We start from the raw sequence: 22,052 nt of genomic DNA, 5'->3' as shown, positions 1-22,052 counted from the left end.
TGAAAGATGCTCAAACATCATATGTCAGACAGGAAGTGCAGAACCTGGTCGTATTCTAATTAAACATCAAACATTTAAGCTACAATCACACATACTGTTGTGGTTATCTGGCTCACTGTTAGTGTAAAATAATAGATACAGTAGTTGTTATTGTGCTTTCTCGGTCTGCCAGTCAGTAAAGATTAAGACAAAAATGAACATGCATGGTAACTATAATGATAAATACTAAAATCTGAGACTGTAATCAGTTGTCACCTTTGCATGTCGTTTTCCAGCTGGTCTCCTTCCTGATGAACTTTAGTTTCCTCTTGTTTTTCTATCATCTCCTTTTCATCCAGTCCATTTTTATCTTCTCTGTCTTTCACTTCTACCTGCTCCCGCTCTCCCGTAGTTGTTTCTGTACATGCCGAATGTTCAGTTTTCAGTGACTGGCAGTCTCTTTCTTCAGAGCTCTCTATGTAATGCACAGAAACGCTATCATGAGGGGAACTTTCTTGTCCATCGGTTTCTAGTTCCAACCCAGAGATTGTGTTCAAAAAGAAATCCGGTGGAAGGCTTTTAACAAACATGCTCTCGTCTTCCTCGCTACTGTATTCGTTATCACCAATGTCGTCCCCCATAGCCTCGTCTTCAGATGAAGACTCATCTGGTCCGTGGACAGGCGAGGTCATGTAAGGCAGGCTGAGGGATTTTGTGTGTCGACTGTGCAAGTCAAGGCTGAGCGGTCTGTGTGGATTTGACTCGCTGGGACTTTGAGGGCCTGGACGCAGGCGTGACTGTGGCTCTGGAGGACAAGGAGAAGTCTGAGCTTGCGCCATTGTTTCATACTCATCGTCTGAGTGACAAGGAGGTTCAACAGAGAACTCCTGCACCTAATGGGAAAAAAGAGGAACCACATTAAAAAGTTTTCACAAATACAGCGTAATACTGCTCCTGTGCAAATAACCATTTTCTTCTGCAAACCTCCAACTTCTTCTGTGCTAAGAAAGATTTGCAACCATACAAAAACACACCTGATAAGAGACACTGCAGTCCATATGTTCCATTCCACTGCAGTCCATTTGGTCCAGGAATTCAAAGTTGTCTTGAATGTAGCCAAACATATTCTGGTTGTCGCCTGCCACCTCTGTTGAGTTGAGAACATCAGAAGCATCGAACTCTCCATTATCTTCGTGCTGAGTGTCCTCTGGCTGAAGCTTAGACGTCTCACTAACTTTCATTTCTGTCAATGAAACAACGGTCATGAGTTAATGAGTTTCACTGTTGTTGCACTGTACTTGCAATAGTTCAATTCTAAGACAGCTGCAGAAAAACAAAGAGAAAAAACAAATTTCTGGGGAAAATATGAGGGTAAGATTATTGGGCTTATTTTTTGACTGATTCTCAAAATGTGCTTGGAGGAAATAAATAAAAACAAAAATGCTCAAGTATTTTAAAAGGCTACAGTCAAAGGCTGGGGGAAAAGGACTCAGAGCAGCTGAATGGATTTCATCCTTCAGATTACCCTAATGTGGTCATTTGCACAAAACACGTACAGAAGTCAGATTGGCAGGCATTTGGTATTCCTGTTAAAGGGCACCATCGGAAAAGTCAAAGCTCAAACGTTTGACCCGTTTATGAAACTTAACAGAACTGTGGAATTTTATATAAAATCACATTAGAACTCAGGGTTACACTAGAAAAAGTTAGCAAAGAGAAAAGTTACTAATCTCCCTGGGAGTGTTTCCTCGATACGTCCACTGGAGCTCTTAACTATTTTAAAGCAATCTTTGTAGTAGCAGCTAAGACGTTTAAGTTTGAACCACATAATCAATAAATGATATGCAAAACAGTTATTATTTGCAGTCCTTGAAAGGAAAAGTGGCCATTGTAATAAACAAGTTCAAATTACCCATATATTCATCATCTTCAGCATTTTGTTCAGCATTTTTGGCGTCACCTTTGTTATCTTCTTCTGAGTTGGACAGGAGGCTTTTGGCTCGTTGTCTCTTAGGTTCATCTCCTTTCTCTTCTGCTGCTTCTTCCGTTTTCTCCTCAGCACCAACTGCTGCCACCGAATCCTCTGTCGTCTCCACGTCTTCTTCACTGCTTTTCTCCTTTTGACTTTTCACTTCCTCCTCCTCCTTCTTGGTTTCTTCCACGTTCCATTCCATTACTCTGCTTACCTTTTTCGCTGCCTTTTCTGCTCCCGCCTTGTCTCCCCCGTTTTTGTCTCTACGGTGTATGATCCTGTCAGCCCCGCCCCCTTGAAGAACCCCTAAAGCCAGGTTAGAGGTGATATGTAGTGGCACAGTAACCATGGTGGGTCCTGTGATGTGCATGGCTGCTCTCCGACCAGCTTTAGTGGATATTCCTGGAGATCTGGATTGGACAGTATCATTGCCTGCTAATCCTAAACCTTCTGGATCAAGAGCTGTGTAGGTACCCTGTACGCCTGCACCACCGCTTACTAGCCCTGTTCCCCTGCGGTAGGTCACAGCATATTCACTGGCACCTAATCCACCTGAAGTTACTGGGAGCTCAGAGACAGCCTGAGGGGTGGTAGTGACAAGGGGAGACATGTTGGTGGAAGGAGGGCGCTGGCCAGAACGCCTGGTACCTAAAAATATAATGACAAATACGAGTTTAGCCTACGTTAAAGGTAAAGTTGAGTTTAAATTTTGATATAACCATCAAACAATCATTAGAATCAACAATGAATCCTCCAAGATTGACAAAATCAAGTTTATGCATGATTATCCATGTTGAAACACCCAACTGTGCACCTTGGGCGCTGACTTGATCTCAGCTAATTTCACTGGGCTGGTCTGAACCATGACCTCTTGACTGTATTTGTGCTTTTGGTGCCTTTTGGAGTATTTTGAGCTTATCTAATGATGTGGCTTTCTTTGTGCTTACTTGTATTGAAAAACCCAACAAAAGGTCTATGCTCCAGGTTTGACAAGTGAAAATCTAGTTAAAGTATGCTTTGCACCAGTGTGGCAAAATATTCTCACAGCAGTTTGTAAATAATCGTGTCTTTCCTTTACACAAATATCCCATTTCTATGTTCATGTACTTATTCATTCTATTTGTATTTATATTAGAGGGGAGGTCTTGATGTGTTAAATTTCTATCTTCTCTTTTTCAAACATGAGTTTGTGTATGTCTGATACCAACTTCATGTATTTTGTGTTGTATTTTCATTTACTCCAAACAATCTCATCTTATATGTAGTAATTTTTTTCCAGGTACACAAAATCATTTCTCTTGTTTAAGTGGAGAACAGGTCCACATTAGGAGACTTGGGATTGGTGGTGCCAATGGGTATTTTAGGACATTTATTTTAACTGCTCTGTTAAGGGTTCGTTAGAGATTTGTTAGTTCCACATGGTGTACGGTAGGTTAAATATTAACAACAGCAGTGGCTACAGTGACTCCAGACATGCTCGTAAAAGTATGGCACGAGTTTGACTATCACATGGACATATGGCTTGCTCAATATTGAGCACTTTTGAACATTGTACATTTTCAGAATCAGAATCACGTTTTTTGCAAAGGTTTTACACAAACGGGGAATTTTTCCTGGTGTCATTGATACAGAAACAGAATATGTAGTATTTACAGTATATATAATATATATTTCTCTATATAAATACAATAAATAAGAATATATACTAAATACCTATAGATATTAGAATATAAATTAAAACTTAAATGAAGGTTATGGGTGGGGAGGCAAAATGTAGGTAGAACATGATGTGCGAAGTGCTGTTTTGTATGTAAAACCTTAATAATATTTTAAGATTTACCGCAAGTTTCTATGTCCATTGCTTTAAAAAACATAGCCTCTTCAAACTGAATGATTCATTTTGATGCACTGATTAGCTTCAAATTTACGCTAGCTCTCATGGGAAAAAACAAATCAACTGGTGCCTATAAACGCTAATGGATTTCACATTTTGTCACGAGACTGGGTTAAATTCTAGCATTTTACTTTGTGCTACTTAAGATTAATTTGCATGTGTCACTCTTTGCATTGCACTGATGCAGTCTATAAATGTTTCTAGCTAGCCATTCTTGCTAGTGGTTGTAGTTAAACCACTAGTAAGTGTGGTCACTTCTTACTTCAAAATATGACTTGTAGTCACTGCTGGTAAAGTGCTCTGAGAGATCAGTAAGACTAGAAAAATTAAAAGCACTATATAAATACCAGCACGGTCCAAAAACTGAGATGGGGGTGGCTTAATTGCTTCAAAGCGGGACTCTACGAGATGTCATGTAAAAGCGATTTTATCTTCAAGACATCAGAAAACAAACTCCATTCAACTCTATAGTGGAAGAAGTTCACAGTCAGCTTTTCATTATCACCAGATGCATTTAAATGAAATTTTATCTGCTCTTTTTTTCTTATACGTAAGCACTGTGAGTTCACATTTTAACAAACCTCAGAGTCTTACAGCTTAATCAAATCAAACAAATTAAATCAACATTTAAAATTCTTTAGAGAGGAGTTTACATCTAAATAAATATGAAATTCACTTACTTGTTAACATTTTTACTGCATTTATTTATTATTCTAAGTCACAAATTCATCTTTTTAATGTTTCAGAAGACGATACCTTCATTTGGATAGGATGGGGAGCTGAGGGAGTCCATGCTTCTTGCAGGTCTCAGAGCAGGCCTTTCTTTCTCTGGAGCTGAAAAAATATAAAAAATATTTCTAAGATAAGTGAGATAATATATATAGAGAAGCTGTTGGCACTGATCTATGGGAGAACTGCAGTTTTCTAAAAGTACATTAATGAAATGTGCCAAACCACAAACAAATTATATTTACATTTTTAAATATTTATATTTAAAAGTATGTGAGTTTGAATGTCAGTTTAAATGTTACTATTCCATAAAGTGAAAAGAAATTAGAAAACAAACCAAAGAGAATAAAGTTAACAACACGCAAACCTGTTTATGGAAAAGGAGAAATTAACTTAGTAGGAATAAATGTTGTGACTCATTTCTATGTGAAGATTTTGTACTTTTGGTTGAAGGTTTGTGTCTTCGCCGTGGATCCGGGAATCTTCCTCCAATGTTAAAGATGGACATCCACTTCCTGCCTTTAAGGGATCCTTTCCTCCTGAGGCGAGCAAGACACGCACATTTGCAAGAAGTTCATATGAAAAGAAATGCTGTTTTCTAAAATACAAGCATCACTTGCATTATTCCTGAGATAAGCTTAACTTGCTGCTGACTTCAGTTCATCTCATCTTCACCTGATACTCTAAAAAGTGTAAGCGACTAAGCATTTTGTGTATAACGGACAGTAATGGTGACCCAGATAAAGGAATGGTTTACTCACTTGTCTGTGCCTTCAATGATGGCATGGTAAGGTCTTATGGGAAGTGGACCATCTCCTGGACTGATGTTCCCATAGCTACAAGCTGGGGTGGGAACAGGCCGGAATAAACATTCCTCCGGGTTGGGGAATGCTGATGGGGATGGGAGGGACTTCCTTCTCTCATTTGATATGTCTGAAGAGGTTAGAGGAAAGATTTTAAGCAGCGGTACATAAGTTTATCTCTGCACGTGAGTATCTGTGGATGCATATCTGTGTTCTGACCTGCGTCGGGAAACAGCTGAGGGACGTGTGTGAGAATGAACTCCACCACGATGGACTGGACCCTGACCTCCATGAAGGCCGCAGTGCCATTGAATCCTGTCGCTTCAATGTCTTTAGACCTTTTCATGCAGATTGATAGATTGGTTTACTGATTGATTATCAGAACTACAAGACATGACTATGAGCTAAAGGAGAGGAAGGAATGGATGAAAACAGCAGAAGAACACAGTGAAGCAGAAAAGGAACAAGGAACAGTTAAGCAAAGGGAGCGGTACACGATACAAGGTACTGAATCACATACAATATAAATTGAAATTACTGTAACTTTCTACAGTTTATATATATATTTTCCCTCAAAATGAAAGCAGGTAGTATATCCCTCAGTTCACAAGAGCACATATCCAACACACAGTGATTTTTCACTAACACACCTGAGCAGGTTGGGAGCCCAGACAATGGCCAGGTTCCTGGCGTGCATGTTGGTTTCTGACGAATACGAGGCCATTCTGACAAGATGACGCATGAGAAACTCCAGAGTCCTGAAGGACACACATGATACATGATCAGCTTTTAATTCTGCAACCTTGTATTATTTTACACATCAGCCATGTACTGAGCAATATTATCATCTGTTTGGATTCATAAATGTGGGATTAATGGTGGTTTTCCTAAAGGTGATACTGTATCTGGTCAGTTCTTTGCTTTTTAATTGGTAGCTGTACTGGACTTTTGGACTATGTGATCCAACTAAGTGAAGTATTTCAGCCATGTTGAACTGTAATGAGAGCCCAGGGTAGACCCAGGGCACGCTCTCTTGGCTGGCTTTGGAATGCCTTGGATGCCCCTGGAGGAGGAGGTGGTTAGGGAGAGAAGAGTGTCGACATCTGTGCTTATGTTTCATGATAATAGATGGATGATACCGGACCAAAACCATGAAGTTAGGTTCTGGTCTCCCAGTTCAGCCCATTTACATGTATTTAAGCAGCTTCACTGGATCCAGTGTTATTATCTGTAAATGTACAGTTTTGTAATGTTTTCCTGCCTGGTTTCCACGTGGCAGTGAACTAAAATCTACATATAGAAGAATTTACTAAAGCCTGTAAAAAAATTATTTTACCAAATAGTGTGCACTTTGTAAAAGCCCTAAAACTAATCTCTGGTGAAGTAATAAAATTGAGCTGATCTGTTGTGATAATTACTGGAGAGAAATAGGAGGAGATGCCCTTTGCTTCAGTGCAGAAATACAGGTTGTTATATAGTAAAAGCAACTGTCATTGGGATGCAGAGGCCTGTACCTGTAATGAGGTGCTGGTAGCTCTTTCAGGACATCACCAATCTTTACTAGCCTCTCCTCCTCTAGCTGGATGGCCACAGCCTCCTGTAAGAATATGTGTTATTTTCTGTTTTCATGCCTGTAGTAGACCAGTCAAGGATTTTTAGTTTAGTTTTTCGCATGTCTGGGATACTCACAGCAAATTTGTCATACAGCTGATATGTGAGCAGAGGGTTGGGCAGCTCTCTGAAATAAGCTTTACACAAAGAGCTGACACAGTGGATGTCCTGCAGGTACAGATCCTTGTTCAGTTCAGGATTACCATCACTCTCAAACTCACCCCTGTTTTGAATGATAATAACATAACCGAATATCCATTAAAATATATGTGGATTATATTTACAGGTTTATTTACAGGTAAAGCTTTACCACAAAAACACATTTTACCTGAGTTTTTGTATATTGGATGACACTCCAGACAACCTGTAGATCCCATCAACAATCCCATGATGCTCCACAAACTCACTGCAGCATCGCAGCACCAGTGGAACTGTGAAAGGAGACTGACATGAATAACCTGGATACTGACCTAATAAAAGCATGGAACATGTTCAATCTGTCATCTTTAGATACAAATATTTTTCATATTACAAATTTTGTGTCTGTTTTTAAGTATGTTGCAAAAAGTCTGATGCCATCTATATACTTTATATTTATCTATTACTTCCTTTTAATATTAATAAAATAAGTCTATCAAATCTATAATTTTATAACCAAGGCATACTGATGACTTTTGACCATGAAAATTTGCCCGGTTTCTCATGGTCCACGGATCTTATAGATAATGATCCTCTGACATCTAGACGTTCCTGCAGAGCATCAGACATATGACTCAAAGACTCCTCAATCAAAACCTATGAAAGACTGTTGTAATGAATATAATTTCCAGGGTTAAAAACCTTTTTAAAAACTTATTTTAGGGTCAAAGTCACCACACCATTTATACTATATATAAAAAACTTGTATTGTGGTGTAAATTTCTGTAATACTGAGATTTGACACAAAGAAACATGAAACTGATTTCAGCCACAGCTTTGTTGTTGTTTTGTCTTTGCTTATTGATGGTGAGAAAAATTAGCATACCAAACTATGACTGTGAATACAGCAAATATTCTGTCTGCTTAAAATAATCATATTTGCTTTGTCATTGTTGACATGTGGGCATTTAGCTTGAAGCACAGAAGTGCCAAAGACTACATGGATCCCTGAGAGGAATATTTCTGTTCTAAGGGTCGCAGTTAAGTTGGCCAGGCGCACAGCAGATACCTGCCTCATCCTTTCACCCCATTTATTGACATTATGTCCGATATTTTTTGTTTATTTTATTAAGTGAAAATATTACTGACAAGAAATGTGTTGCATCCCTGCTAAAATCTTAAAATACCAGCAAATAAAACAGGAGCTTAAGTGCAAAAATCATTGTTTCTCCAGTTATAGTACCACAAAAAAGTGTTTGCCCCCATCTGATTTCTTAGTTTCTTGCATATCTGTCACAGTTATATTTTATATGTTTCAGATTATCTAACAAATTGTAATATTAGACAAAGACAACCTGAATAAATATAAAATGCAGCTTTAAAATTGTGATTTCATTGTCCAATTGTCCCCTAAACCTCATAATTGGCTGTGCCACCCATGGCAACAAATACTGCAATGAAACATTTGTGATCACTGCAAGAAGTTTTTCACTTTGCTCTGGAGGAATTTTGGCTCACTCATGTTTGCAGAATGAATAAATTCAGCCACACTGGAGGGTTTTCAAGCATGACCAGTTTAAGGTCATGCTAAAGGATGTCAGTCGAATCTTTGACTATGACGCTCCAACACCATCATTTTGGAGTGTTTTAAGCCAATCAGAGGTGGACTTGCTGGTGTTTCAGATCACTGTCCTTCTTTACAGCTCAACTCTGTTTGAGGTTTAGGGCATGAACTGTTTGCCAGACGTTCTCCTTGAGCATTTCTGGTAGAGAGATGGTTCCATCAGTTACAGAAAGTCGTGCTGAAGCAGCAAAGCAGCCCCAGACCATCACACTATGCCCACTTATGACTGTTGGTCTGATGTTCTTCCAAAAAAGTCAACCTTTGTCTCGTCAGTGCCAGAATACTTTCCCAAAAGTCTTTGCCTTTTTTTACTTACCCCCAAAGTAATTTGCCCTGCGATGTCCCACGCTTTGCCCACAATGAGTCAGTCGGGGTCACATTATAAAATGATCAAGACTTTTTCAAATGTTTGAGTCAGCCTGGTGTGGTTTGACAAGCAAAGTCATAACCTGAACGTTGGCCTTCACTACTTGCCTATGCTTTTTAAAAAAGCATAGGCAAGCACTTTATTGGGTTTATATCTTCTCGAAGTATTACTGCAGAGTGAGATGCTAAGCAGTTAAGAAACATGAGAAATATCCCATCAAACATGCTTAATAGCAGGTTGCTTAAAGCAAACCTGTCAGAGAATTAAATTTGTACTTTTAGTAACACTTCTATGACTTGTTTTATCTAAATGGTATGAGCGGTACTTCTGCTGATGTTTTACACCCATATGTAAATGATTTATCTCTGCAGGATGGTTTTAATGCAATGAAGAAAACTATGGCAAGAGCAGAAAACATCAATAAGAGTGGGACATGTTTTCCAGTCAGGGTTGCTCACTTACCCTCTTGACCAGAGGTGTTTAGATGCTCCAACAGATCACATCCAAACACCTTCTCTTTGTTGCCCCCTCTTCTTCGAACTCTCCTCATCTCTTCCTGTCTTCTCTTTTCACCTCACATTCAGACTGGTCCCCTCTACCCTGCTGGTGACGGTCAGGCTCACTGACTGTCTGTTCTGGATGTGTTGACCAAAATGGTTAAAGTGAAGATGACTCTGATAAAACGTTGCACATTTCAGAGATTTGACTGTGCTGCTGTTGCTTATGTTTCCTTTGCCTCAGTGCATGTTGTTAGGTGCAGGTTGTTTCCTCTGTGAGCTGCGCTGCATTGGGGCTGTCACGTAAAACTGAGTGTTAGGACATACTTTGTTGTGTCTTCCTCCCTGCAAAAGCAGAAATGATAACGGTTTCTTTGTGGATATAGCAGTTTCACGTTGTAACAATGAACAATCTCACAGCTGAAATCAAACAAACTGCACTGAATGCTCGGCTTGCATATGTGGCTCTTCACTTCCCCCTGATGCACTCAATTTATTTTCGAATGAAAGGCCACACCCTTGCGTCTGTACTTCTCGTATTCACTGAAAAGAGCCCCTGAATGTTTCGCTCCAATCATGCTATAAGGTTTCTCTGAGGTGGTGGGCCCACTTAAGCTTCTAATCCCCGCTCCTGCCTGAGGACTACGCTCACTACGGAGCCCGGTCTGTCCTCCGTGCCCTCATGTCAGGGCCATCGCGGCCCTGTTCTCATTTCAGCGGAAGTCGAGCACTGAACATATAGATTCACAGAGACGCTCAAACTCTCTCCCCACTCTCTCCATCTTCCTGACACCTGCCGCTGCTCTCCTATCATCCACCACCCCTCCCTATCGGTCCACGTTTTTGAAAAGACTTTAAATGTGAGGAAACAAACAAATTAAAAAGCGAACACAAGTGTTCCTACCTTCACTCTGCATCGGCACACAAGTAGCAGCATAAAACGATGACGCAACAAACCACTAAACTTCCCCTGTTTAACTTCCTGAGTGTCTCTCCTTCTCTTGTGCTTTCTCTCTGTATTTGGCCCTCTGTTTCTCCGCCTCTGCTGAGTAGGGAAATCAGTTCATAGTATCTGTATAGTTCATCTATTTCCCTCATATGTGCTGTGTTTGTCTCTCTGTGGGCTGAGCTCCATCACCCTGACTGAAATAAGTAGATCTGTACGTACCTTAAAGATGAGGAAAACCAATCTGATTGCATTTTCTTCCATTTTAACAGTTTTACATCATAGCTAAATATAAATATAAACATAAATACTAATATAAGTACCAGGAAAGTATCACATAGGGGCTCAAGAATTATCACTGGAGTTCCACACAGCTGTCATACAAAGATTCAGTGTGTCAGTGAAATCATATGACAAACTAAAGCTAGTTACTAATTACCAAATACAAATGGGCACAGATCACGAAGCAGTATGACACTGTGCCACTGGAGGAGAAGACAAACACACGAGCAAGAAAAGTAGTTCAGAAAACCACAAAGGACACGAATGCACCACAAAGTAACGAAAGAGTCACAAAGCACTGCAGAGAAACACAAAGTCTAGGTGTGTGTGTGTGTGTGTGTGTGTGTGTGTGTGTGTGTGTGTGTGTGTGTACATGTACATACAACACTGTCTGTGTTGATGCTATTCTTGCAGTATCCTGTTATTTGAAATAAAGCCCTCAAAACATTATGTTTATGATGAGTTTCTGTGGACCTGCTGGGCTTTTCCCCTTTTACAGTTCATCACAGATGGTTTCTACTGTAAAAGGTTTAATTGTAAGAATCCCTGTTAAACCAGGTAAGTGTGGAATACTTATCACACCTGATTGTTCTCCGATTGTTTTTCTCTGGATGGTTTACCTTCCTTTACTTATTTGCATCTCTGAGCTACAGTTTTGTAACTTCCTGTATTTTAATATGCTCCATTGCTTCTTCAGCTGTTATCATGCAATTTTCTTGCTGTATCATCTCTAACAAATTGGCACAACATAGTCACCACTTATAATTCACTCTTAGGTCATTAGTAATGGGTTTATATCAGTGCTTTATACAGTGTTTTAACAATAACCTTAAATTTGCCAGGTTGTGCACTTGGTTAATATTGCACATGTAATTGTTGGAAAATCATTTAGTTAGTCTTGTGGATTTTAAGGTTTTGAATTTTCCTGTAGGTTATTGAGCCATTACTCTGCAAGGCATTCCCAAAATCTATGAAGGCTCTAACTAAGAAATTACATAGTGGTGCAGTGCAAGAAGGTCCTGGATTCAAATCCACCACCTTCTAACCTGGCTGTTGGTGTGAACATGAGCATGGATGGTTGTTTGTTTTAGGCCTGCAGCAGAATGGTGTCCTCATCTTCTAGTGTGTACCTCACTTCTCACCCGAGGACAGATGGGACAGGCTTCAACCCCACTGCCACCCTGAACTTGATAACCAGAAGAAAATGGATGGATCGTTATTTCTTTTTGTTTTTTGCTTTCTTGCAGGTTGGTCATTTTTATGGATGGCCACGTGTGGGTTTTTTGTTTCTGTTTTGTTTTTTTAGTGTATATTTGCTGGTTTAGCCTCGGTTTAAGGCTGTGTTTTATATTAAAAAAATAATTTATTAATATTATCTATATTTGATTTCTTATGTTCCTTTCCTTCTTGCCTCCTCAAGATTTTGTCTTTGTCATGGAATTCCCCATGTGGTTACTTTCTGTTTTGTTTTGTTTTCTTAGTCATTAGTTAAACTTGTTTTGTTTTTGTCCTAATTAGTTTCAGTTGCATCTCGTTTACCCTGGTGTTTCTACTATACCTACTCATGTGGGTTTACATAACCCCTCCTTTGTCCTTGTCGGAGTCTCTGTTAGCCTGCCTTTGTGCGTTCCTGCATCATTCACGCCATGATAGTTTTTGTTTTTTATACCTTATACCTGCATAACCTTTTTCGGAATAATTTTATGTGATGATTAGACTATAGACAAAAAACAGCATACAGGACAAATTAAAGGTAAAACAAGGAAAAGTGTGTTAGTAAGCTGCTGGGCCACCGCATGCCCACTGATTGACTCTACAAGTCTCATGAACTTTACTGGACAATCATCATTTTTCCAAAAGATAGTATAAAAAGACCAGTATAATCATCCCCATCCTGTAAGAGTTGATTACAGGGTGAAGCCCATCACTCAGAACAACTTAATGCCGATTTGCAGTGAGCTTTTTCATCTAAGGTGGAGTGTCTCAAAGTTTGGACGAAAACTTAAGGGATAAAACCTGGACAGAGTGGTTTATATTAGTAACTGTAACCTAAGTTGATGATGTTTTTCTTTCTCTTTTTTTTGTTATCATAATTTTTTCACCACTTAAATTGGCTGTTACGTCCCATATGGCTTTCTTTCTTTCTTTCTTTCTTTCTTTCTTTTCAGATGTGTTTATAAATGCTACAGGAAGGTTAAGTCTCTTCTTAGAATAAAAGTACTGAAACAGCAGAAAAATGCTCCTTTGGCCACACTAGCCATGCTACGCACACTGTAACTACAGTCAAAGGAGGAGCTTCTTTCCTTGTGGCTTTTGCGGCCCAACATCACTTTAATCTTTGCACTAAATGGACATGACAACCTAAACCATGCCTAAAAAAATAACCCCCCAAAATTTCAAAGTCATATTACACATCCAATATGTCAGACATCTGTATCTCGGAAAAATAGTAGTTGTTGTACGTACAGTTAAGTCCATATCTGACTGTTTATAAAGGTAGTAGATAGGTTACAGCGTATTATAATTGGAGTTACATATAAAATGTGGATATTTAAATCTGGTTAGGCCTTTACTTTTTTCACAAACTTCTTGTAGATGCTTAACTTGTTAACAAAAAACTAAATTAATTTTTTTTTAAAAACCCCAAAAAACGGTCACCCGCAATCACACTTGCTAAACGCGCAGTGCGCTTGTATGCAATAATTACGGTAATAGCACAACGTCACCTGTGGCTGCAAGTGAGTTTGGTGTGTGGTTTAAGTACTTCCTGTAATGGTGGAAACTACATTTTTAAACACGCACAGACGCATTTATCAGCTTGTTGTTGTTTTTTGCATGAATTTTGTCTGGAAGGATTCAGTCGTGACCGTCTGTCTGGATCACAGAGGTACTAAAAACAAGCGTCCCTCTAGCATACGCGGAAGAACCTGCAGTTACATCTGCCACTGTGCTTCGGTGATGGATGCACTGCTCTAATACTTTCACACAGACTCACGCACAGCACGCGTAGACGTGTGCAACTTAACGCGTTTATTTGTGCTGTAACAAGGAGCCGAAACCGGTGCGAGATGGAGAGCTGCGACTTCCAGAGTCAGCTGCTGTCCGTCATGGAAGTCCTGGCCAAGGCGGCTGTAGCTGAGATAAACCGGCGTGTGGACCAGAGCTGCACGGTGCTCAGGCTGGAGGTGAGCCAGAGCCGGCGGGACATCGACCTGCTGAAGAGCAAGTGTGAGGTGATGGAGGCAGAGCTGAGGAAGAGCCGGATGAGGGCCAGGAGAAAAGGTGGGGACACCTGCCTGAGAGATGCTGAGGAGTCATGTTTTTGTTGTTTATAACTGATAGTTTTTGTGTGATCTTCTCTCTTAGTGTTTAACAATCCATCAGCGGGGAGATTCTCTCCTCTCGTCAAAGTAGTTCTGAACAAAGAAACTCAGCGCTCGCACTGGGACACACCGGTGGAAGCTCAGGCTCCAGATCAACCCCAGCAGGTAGGGTACTGCTATTATACCAGTGCACCATATTATTCCATTCATAGAAGTTCCAAAAGTGAGAGTGGGAGACAGAGCCTTTAGCTAGAAGAGCCCAGTCTTGAAATATACAGCTCCAAATCACAACAACCGTCGCCTCAAGGCACTTTATATTATAAGGTAGAACCTACGATAATATATACAGAGAAAAACCCAACAATCATATGACCCCTATGAGCAAGCACTTTGGCTACAGTGGGAAGGAAAAACAGAACCAGGCTCAGGGAGGGGCGGGGCCATCTGCCGCGACCAGTTGGAGTGAGAGAAGGAAGACAGGATAGAAGACATGCTGTGGAAGACAGAGACACGCTCTCTATTTCTAAGATTAAGCTTCAGAAGTTGCTTTAAGGACGTTTTTATTTTAAAAACTTACATCCTTAAGATGCAAACACAGGAAAGTAAATTAAACTATATGTAATAATTGTTTTATATTGACTCATAAGTACAAAACTTTATAACTTTGTGATGTTAACCTTATTTAACCTCAGTGTAGATGGGCTAGAGCTCTACTAGCACAACTTGCATATAAGCACTGATGCATTTGCTTGACCACGCAGTGCATGTGTCATCTTATTTAACCACTAATGCTACGCCTGCTGTTGCAGTGTGCTGAGGCCGTGGAGCTTGCTAATGGGCCTGATCACATACGGATCAAAGAGGAGTGTGCAGAAGAGGATATGTGGAAAAATGATGCAGAGGACAGATCAAGTGAGTCCACACCTTTTATAGTGAAGAAATAAAACAATGTGATGTTTAAGGCACAAGGAATACTTAATTTTGCTCAGTTAAGCTGTAAAGGTAAATAAATGCACTGTTTATATACAGGTCATAAGATGAGAAGCCTGAGTCTGAGTACAAATTAATATGTACGTGTGCTAATGTGCACCAGAGCTGATGCTACACCCCCAGTTTACAGACAAATTATTTTCTGTAAACAGAGACATAAGAAGTATACGCGGTCTGGAGGCCTGGCTAAAAGAAACAAAAAGGTGCCATAGAACTCAGTATTTACTTCCCTAAACTAAATAGTGAATGAAAGGTGGAAAAAAAACAGACCACGAGAGCTTCCATCTCAAAAGAAGAGAACATCACGCAAAAGATGGGAAGGTTTCCTTTAAATGGTGGGGCAGTCAATCGATTACACCTGAGGACATTTAGGAGCCACACACCCTGTGTGCCACTCTGACAACAGGGCGCTTTCTCTCCATACATCACCCCCTGAATACAAGACACTAGATGTGTTGTAGATCCTAAAAGGGAGAGAAGGCAGACTAACTACACAAGCTTTCTCCTAAACTCAGTGTAGAGGAGTTCTGTTTGTCACTGTTACATGTACTCTCTAACAATGAGGCTCAACCGGTGAGTGGCTCGGACCATAAAGCAAAAACAGATATGTAGTGATTTATACCTGCTGTATAACAAAACACTTATTTTTAAGTGTAAAAAAAACTTGTTTTAAAGTGACGGTCTGTGTTCTTTGGCAGTAAGATATAGCAATTCATTGTAGACCCTTGTCTAGGTTTGCAGTTTAACAGCATTGCACTGAATGCAAAGCCCAGGATATGATCTGATAAGAACTACAACTATAAATTAATTTCAAATGAGCCAAACTGTTATTTGCTGACTATAAATCAGAGATGTCAAACTCAGAGGCCAAGTGGGCCAGACCAGTGAAACCTCCCTTTCTATTGGTGCAGAGAGGTTTAACTGCACATTTAATCCCTGATATATCGCAATATGAGGAAAAAGAAGCACAATTTTACTTTTACTTTCACATCACGATAAAGAAATGCTGCTCTGCTTAATAAAATAAATCTGTCAGCTTGACTCTTTGGGATTAAGTTGTAAGAAATAAATGTGTAAAATTATCACTGTTCAGACTGTCCTGTAATTATAAAGCAGAAAGTTTTTGTTAATTCACAAAAGTGTCCCATTTTATTTATTTATGTATTTTACTGTGGACAAATTGTGAAAAAAAACAGGAGATTTTCTCTAATTTAATTGTTTAATTATTACTTAATTACATTGGTGTAATATGAATAGCCACGGGGAAGAGCTTTAATAGTTGGGCAGGCTGTCAAATTTATGAAAATACAGAAATATATGAAAATAAAAATGTGAAAAATTTACGCCCTCCTTCACATTTTCCAAAGCTGTCCAGTGGGGTGACTCTGGAGACCTGGCCTCATGTTTGACACCTTTGCTCTAAATGATTAGAGGTTTTATTAAAGGCATCTCTCTGGTTGTGTGTTCTCTTTAGTCTCTGGAGCCAAGCATCAGCCGTATTTCGACACAACAAATCCTGACCAGGCCGACAGCTTTGCAGAGCTTTACTGCTCGGCTGAAAACCCGGCCCTCTCTGAAGATCTGGTTTCCCAAGTAGACGGCTACAGCGCTTTCCCAGAGCAGCAGCTGAACAGCAGCCAAAATGGGATTGAACTTGTAGTGAAACACGAGAAAGAGGAAGAGGCCGATGAGGACGCAGCTCCACTCGGTTCAGCACACACTGTTGTGACAGAGACAGCTGAGGGGCAGCTGTGGCCATCCAGCATGTGCAGAGACATGGGTGACCCAGGTGTCCCGTACACCGGGCAGCAGTTTGAGCAGATTCCTGCTGCATTTGCATCTCCAGCCCAGTTGCATTTGGAGGATGTGGCACCCAGAGTTCACTCTGTTGGGAAATTCAATTCTCTTGTGCAAAGTTCTGCACGAGTGAAAAGACGAGGGAGAAGTTTTGGATGTAAGATGCCACAGTCAGAGGAAGGACAAAACTCTGCATCCCAGATGAACTCCACAGATCCCACCTTGATTCCTCAACAGTTACAGCATCAGAGCAGAGACACTGCTCCTCACGCGAGTAATCCAGACGAGAACCGGACTGGGCCGAACCCCGCAGGCCCCTTCCCCACACACAGGGTTGGCAGCAGCTTGAGCCTGGCGAGGAGGATGAGGACGCCCTGGAGGTCCGGGCTCGGCGAGAAGCGGTTCAGCTGCACGTACTGCGACAAAAGCTTCACCAGGTTCAGCCAGCTCAAAGAGCACCTGAGGAGTCACACGGGCGAGAAGCCGTTCAGCTGCATGCAGTGCGGCCGGAGCTTCACCAAACAGTGCAACCTCATCAGACATGCGGTGGTCCACAGCGGGGAGAAGCCCTACGAGTGCTCACTGTGCGGGAAGTGCTTCACCCAGCGCTCCAGCCTCAAGTCTCATCAGAAAACAGCGCACTTATAACGTTTATTTTATACAACCGCCGCCCGTGTGGAGAACATTTTCATGGCTTTCCTAATTGGTTTTGTTTTTGTGATGTTACATATATACATAATTTTAGACTGAGTGGGACAGAATTATAAAACTACAGTCAGGTTTATGGCCCGGCTAATGTGTTTCCATCAGGCTCCACACAGGCTGCATGCAAAAGATGGATTGTGGAAAGTTGTTATTAAGTGTTTTATCTTTTTAAGTTTATTTTTCTTTTTTTAAGCCAGCTGTGGTGAGTAAAGGGTGGAAATGAACTCATAGACAGGGTACGCTGTTTTACTCCAACTAGGAACACATTTATTCAGTGAGACATGTTTACTGAGGTCACAAACTGAGTAAAACGGAGTTCTTTTTTCATAGAGTCGCCCTCTACTGGCTTTTTAAAAGAATGCAGGTTGAAAGCACTTCTCCAATGGCTTAAAATTCAGACCTGAAGGATATGTCAGTGTTTCATATACAGTCTGTGATCAGACTGCAATACTAATGCTAGCTTCAGTCCTTTTAATTACTGGTTTCAAATCACTTTAATGACTCATGAAACGTAGCTTTGTGTGTTAATCCATCAGCCTTAATGAGAGGCTAATGAAAAGCTAAAGAGGCTTTCTACCTCCCATTCTTCTCTCTTCATCTTCAACCGTGTTGTTTTTCCTAAATTACCAATTTCATATCCATTGTCTTTGATATTAACTTATGTTAATTTAATCCTGATAAGTTTGTCCCTCTGGAGCCCAAACTGCACATTTGAACAAGTAAATAAAGTTGCTCTGCATTTGAACTTGGTCCTCTGTGTTTGAACACATCTCAGCCCTATCAGAGGTTAGATCGGTGTGTGGTGTTTCCAGTAAATAACAAAGTTACTCATGCTGGGGGTAAATCAAAGAAGTACAAAAAAACTGATGGGCCGTCAAGAAGAGATTGTCTGGTTCTAACAAAAGCAGTAATCTCTGCACCCCCTCCCCTCCCATGTTGTTGTTTTTACATTTTCAAGCACAATGTCAGTGTTTTTATAAGCTGGAAATCATTTGATTATAAATTAGATATGTTTTAAATAACTTCTTACAACTGCAAACTGAAGTAGGAACTGTGGTATGTTTAAACCTCTAGGTCACATTTTTACAAACAGTCAATTGAGGATTAAGTTTGATTTGAATTTTATTGAATGTTACTGGTCATAAAACAGAAAGGCGACCTCTGCAGGCCGTACCCCACCTCCCACCCTGTGACAGCTGGGATAAGTCTCTCGGCCCATGACCCTGAACTGGAGATGGATGCAGATAGCCTGCAGATGGATGGCTGTGACCACTCATTACAATAAATACATTTCAGTAAACTGAAAGAAATTTAACCAGATTAGACTTGAAGGGTTTTGGAAAGTGTCAGACTACTTTATTTAAATATATGACTCATGAGAATTAAACTAACGATCTTTTGGCACCGCTTGTTTTCAGTCTCAGGGCATGGAAATCAAATTGTGGAGCCAAAGTTTTATTTATTTATTTTAGAAACAGATCTCGCTTAGGATGGTCCAGTGGTTAGCACAAATGCCTCACAGCAAGAAGGTTCCTGGGTTTGAATCTGTCTAGAGTTTCAATGTTCCCATGTTGCCCGTGTAGCTTCAGGTACTCTAGCTTCCTCCTCCAATCCAGTGATGCTTGTTAGGGTTATTGGTGATTAGAAACTGATTAAAGACTGACTGGTTGATCTTTTCTGAAAGCTAAAATAGGCTCTGGAATCTGAATTGAATAAGGACAAAATGAGAAATGCAAGAAAAACTCAGGGAAACTTGTTATTCAATCAGAAAAAACAAAAAACATCTTAATCTGTATTCGACAAGGCAAGTACCACAAACATTTTACACAAATATACAAAGGTAAGACATTACTTTTTCATTATAAATATGAAATTAGATCCTTTATCCTGTAAATCTGTGATAAAAGTTGCATAGAGGAGTAGTGATAGGAAAGGACTGTATATATCACTCTACATGTGCATTTTAGTTTCTATTGGAGGGATCAGACTGAGATCAGCAGAACGCAACAAAAGCCACATGAAGGAAAAAATACCGGCGCTGATGTTCAACACTATGAATCTAATTTTTATGAGCCATTTAGTTTGTACACTGAGAGCTGTTCGGATAGACATTTACAAGGATTTTAATACTCAAAGTGGAGATAGACATGGAAAAACTAAAGACGACTGATTCAATTCAGTGGAGTGTAAAGTACAACAAGTCACAGGGTCTCATAGTTCATTAAACAAACCGAACCAAATGTTAGCAGCTTCAAAAAAAAAATCTGTACTGTACGCTGTAATTATTCAGTTTTACCAAATAACAATTGCATTTATTTGCGGCACTTCCTGTTGCCTAAATATTTTCCCTCCACTAGAGCGGAAAAGTCACCACGAAAGACTTTGAAACTTCAGGTTGTGACGTTAAACTGGAAAACATATTTAAACCCAATCATCAACAAGTCCTTTTAAGTGATTCCAGTATCACCAATGTTAAAACAATACCACCATGAAAAGTTTCTGACAACGCACATATCTGTAAGGACTGTTTGATAACACTGTTTGTATAACTTACAGTAATCAACCTTATCGTGGATTTAATTATGCTTCAGTAGCTTCATCCTGTAATATTTAATCAGAAGAGTAATGTGGGAAACAGGTTGTTACTTCAAACCCATCACACATTGGATGGTTCGTCTGCTAGTAGAAGCACTCAAATATTATGGACGGATTATTTAATATTATTATTTTATCTTTTTTTTTCCCTTTTTAAAAAAAAAACAAAATCAGTGGTGAGACTTGGCAAACGCAGGACTGATTAATTTTTGGAGTACATACAAATTTACATGCAGGAATTTTTGGAAGGATTTATCACCACAGAGAGATGGCGAAAAACTGGAAACTTTGCATCAAAACTTTACATGATCAAAACTGGGAGACCGAGTTTGTGATATATTTTTGAGATGTATATGAAGCTAGATCCAGATATCCTTCTGAATCCAGGGATAATTCATGCATAACGTGGAAGGATTTTCAGCCTTTGTGGTGGTATGATCTCAGACATTTGGCTTTTTATTTATTGGAGGAAATTGTGCTCTTTAAAAGTTGCATCGTGTGGCTTTAAACTTGTCTTGAGTTGGAACACATCCAAGTAAATAACCTGTGTTTTGGCTTGCTTCTTTTTTGGAGGGACAAGGGACTGTTTTGGAAATCTGGCCTGACAGCAACTTTTAAGTTCAGAAATGTACAAGACATTTATTACAATAGCTATGTTTGCCAACACAGGGTAGAAATAAAAAATGCTTAGACTGGCTGGCTTTAGTTTGACTAGTTTATCTCTCTTCTGATCGCATCAAAAGACTACCTTGGCTTCAAGTGGCTACCAGATTTCTGTACTTTTAAGTTAGCGGGCTAAAAAATGTCAAAAGAACAAGAAATGTTCCTGAAAGATTTCAGTTGCCTGTTTTTATTTTTGTTTTTTAAATTTGGAGGAATGAGCAGTGAGGAACCACCCTTTTCCCAATTTCACAGAGAAATCAGTGACGAACCCTTAACTCTGTCAACTGTCAACATCGGTCTCATGAGTGCTTTTAGGCACGTTCTCATCTGAATATCAGCGTACGGTCTTGTCAATCTGTGGGGTTTTTATGATTCAGTATAAGCATTTGTATCTCAATGAACACAACAAGTATCAAAACCTAAACAACACAATGGCTCTTCAATACCTCTCATCATAGACAAAACACTGACTAGAGGAAAAAGAAAAAAATCTACATCTCACAAAATTAAATATAAACAACCTTTTCAGAAAAATAATCTCTATGCAGAGGGTCCGTTGCGTTGATAAAAAGCTTTTTGTGCTATTGGCGACTTTCACACCTGGGCGGAAACTTTGAAAAATAATTATTTATCCAAATCAAGTATGCTTGACTGATTCAACAGGTGATACATTCACTTGAAAGATCACAATCAAGTGATTTTTCCTTTTATCTTTTCTTCTCCAAAAACCTTTGAAATGTGTCCAGTCTACTTTTAAAAGCAGTTTTCCGCTGCCCCCGTGGAGTCAGAGTCCTCCCTGCTTTCTTTTCCACCACCTCAGTGTGTTTGCGTGTTTTGCGGGGGTGCATTACATTGGGCATGTGTTTGTCCCCCGTTCCCATTCCTGCTCCTCCTCCGGGCTGCTCGAGCAGTCCATGGCCTCTCCACTGTCTCTCTCACTGCTGGGGATCATCGGAGACCAGCTCTCCCCTAACGAGTCCTCCTTGCTTCCCTCTACCTCCCCGTCATCCTCCCCTCTTCTCTGCCTGCAGTAGGGTGGGATTTCAACCACAACGTATTTCTTCGCCCAGCCGCTCAGCGCCACCTTTTGCCGGATGTCATTTCCCATCTGGCCTGTATCAGATCGTGAGTTAGTAC

The 22,052-nt window shown here is 40.1% G+C and overlaps 3 protein-coding genes across 6 annotated transcripts in view; 1 reads left to right on the top strand and 2 right to left on the bottom strand.

Moving 5' to 3' along the window:
* si:dkeyp-68b7.12 (rho GTPase-activating protein 30) overlaps positions 1-10,633 on the bottom strand; it is a 13,397-nt gene extending 2,764 nt beyond the window's left edge. The window contains exons 1-13 of one of the 2 annotated variants that reach the window (XM_005476728.4): positions 10,519-10,633; positions 9,580-9,959; positions 7,317-7,419; positions 7,067-7,211; positions 6,892-6,974; positions 6,028-6,135; positions 5,597-5,715; positions 5,336-5,507; positions 5,016-5,113; positions 4,602-4,679; positions 1,892-2,599; positions 1,014-1,222; positions 256-872 (exon numbers count right to left, since the gene is read on the bottom strand). In XM_005476728.4, coding sequence (XP_005476785.1) covers positions 256-872; positions 1,014-1,222; positions 1,892-2,599; positions 4,602-4,679; positions 5,016-5,113; positions 5,336-5,507; positions 5,597-5,715; positions 6,028-6,135; positions 6,892-6,974; positions 7,067-7,211; positions 7,317-7,419; positions 9,580-9,667 — 2,528 coding nt within the window. In that variant the 5' untranslated portion in view covers positions 9,668-9,959; positions 10,519-10,633. The remainder of the gene's footprint in view (positions 1-255; positions 873-1,013; positions 1,223-1,891; positions 2,600-4,601; positions 4,680-5,015; positions 5,114-5,335; positions 5,508-5,596; positions 5,716-6,027; positions 6,136-6,891; positions 6,975-7,066; positions 7,212-7,316; positions 7,420-9,579; positions 9,960-10,518) is intronic. The other variant, XM_005476729.4, reaches the window with a different exon arrangement.
* The window catches only part of si:ch211-155e24.3 (zinc finger protein with KRAB and SCAN domains 1), a 27,071-nt gene extending 7,174 nt beyond the window's left edge, over positions 1-19,897 (top strand). Inside the window, exons 1-5 of one of the 2 annotated variants that reach the window (XM_005476727.4) lie at positions 13,554-13,729; positions 13,892-14,124; positions 14,209-14,330; positions 14,975-15,077; positions 16,630-19,897. In XM_005476727.4, the coding sequence (XP_005476784.1) occupies positions 13,911-14,124; positions 14,209-14,330; positions 14,975-15,077; positions 16,630-17,600 (1,410 nt within the window). In that variant the 5' untranslated portion in view covers positions 13,554-13,729; positions 13,892-13,910 and the 3' untranslated portion in view covers positions 17,601-19,897. Of the gene's footprint in view, positions 1-13,553; positions 13,730-13,891; positions 14,125-14,208; positions 14,331-14,974; positions 15,078-16,629 lie in introns of those variants that run through there. The other variant, XM_025900597.1, reaches the window with a different exon arrangement.
* tesk2 (testis associated actin remodelling kinase 2) overlaps positions 19,437-22,052 on the bottom strand; it is a 32,136-nt gene continuing 29,520 nt past the window's right edge. For both annotated transcript variants that reach the window (XM_005476726.4, XM_005476725.4), the window contains exon 14: positions 19,437-22,052. In XM_005476726.4, coding sequence (XP_005476783.1) covers positions 21,763-22,052 — 290 coding nt within the window. In that variant the 3' untranslated portion in view covers positions 19,437-21,762.

Source organism: Oreochromis niloticus, linkage group LG18 (assembly GCF_001858045.2).
Source record: "Oreochromis niloticus isolate F11D_XX linkage group LG18, O_niloticus_UMD_NMBU, whole genome shotgun sequence".
In the NCBI taxonomy this organism is placed as follows: Eukaryota; Metazoa; Chordata; class Actinopteri; order Cichliformes; family Cichlidae; genus Oreochromis; species Oreochromis niloticus.
The sequence above is the reverse complement of the archived record's forward strand: the minus strand, read 5'-3'. Positions and strand labels throughout refer to the sequence as shown.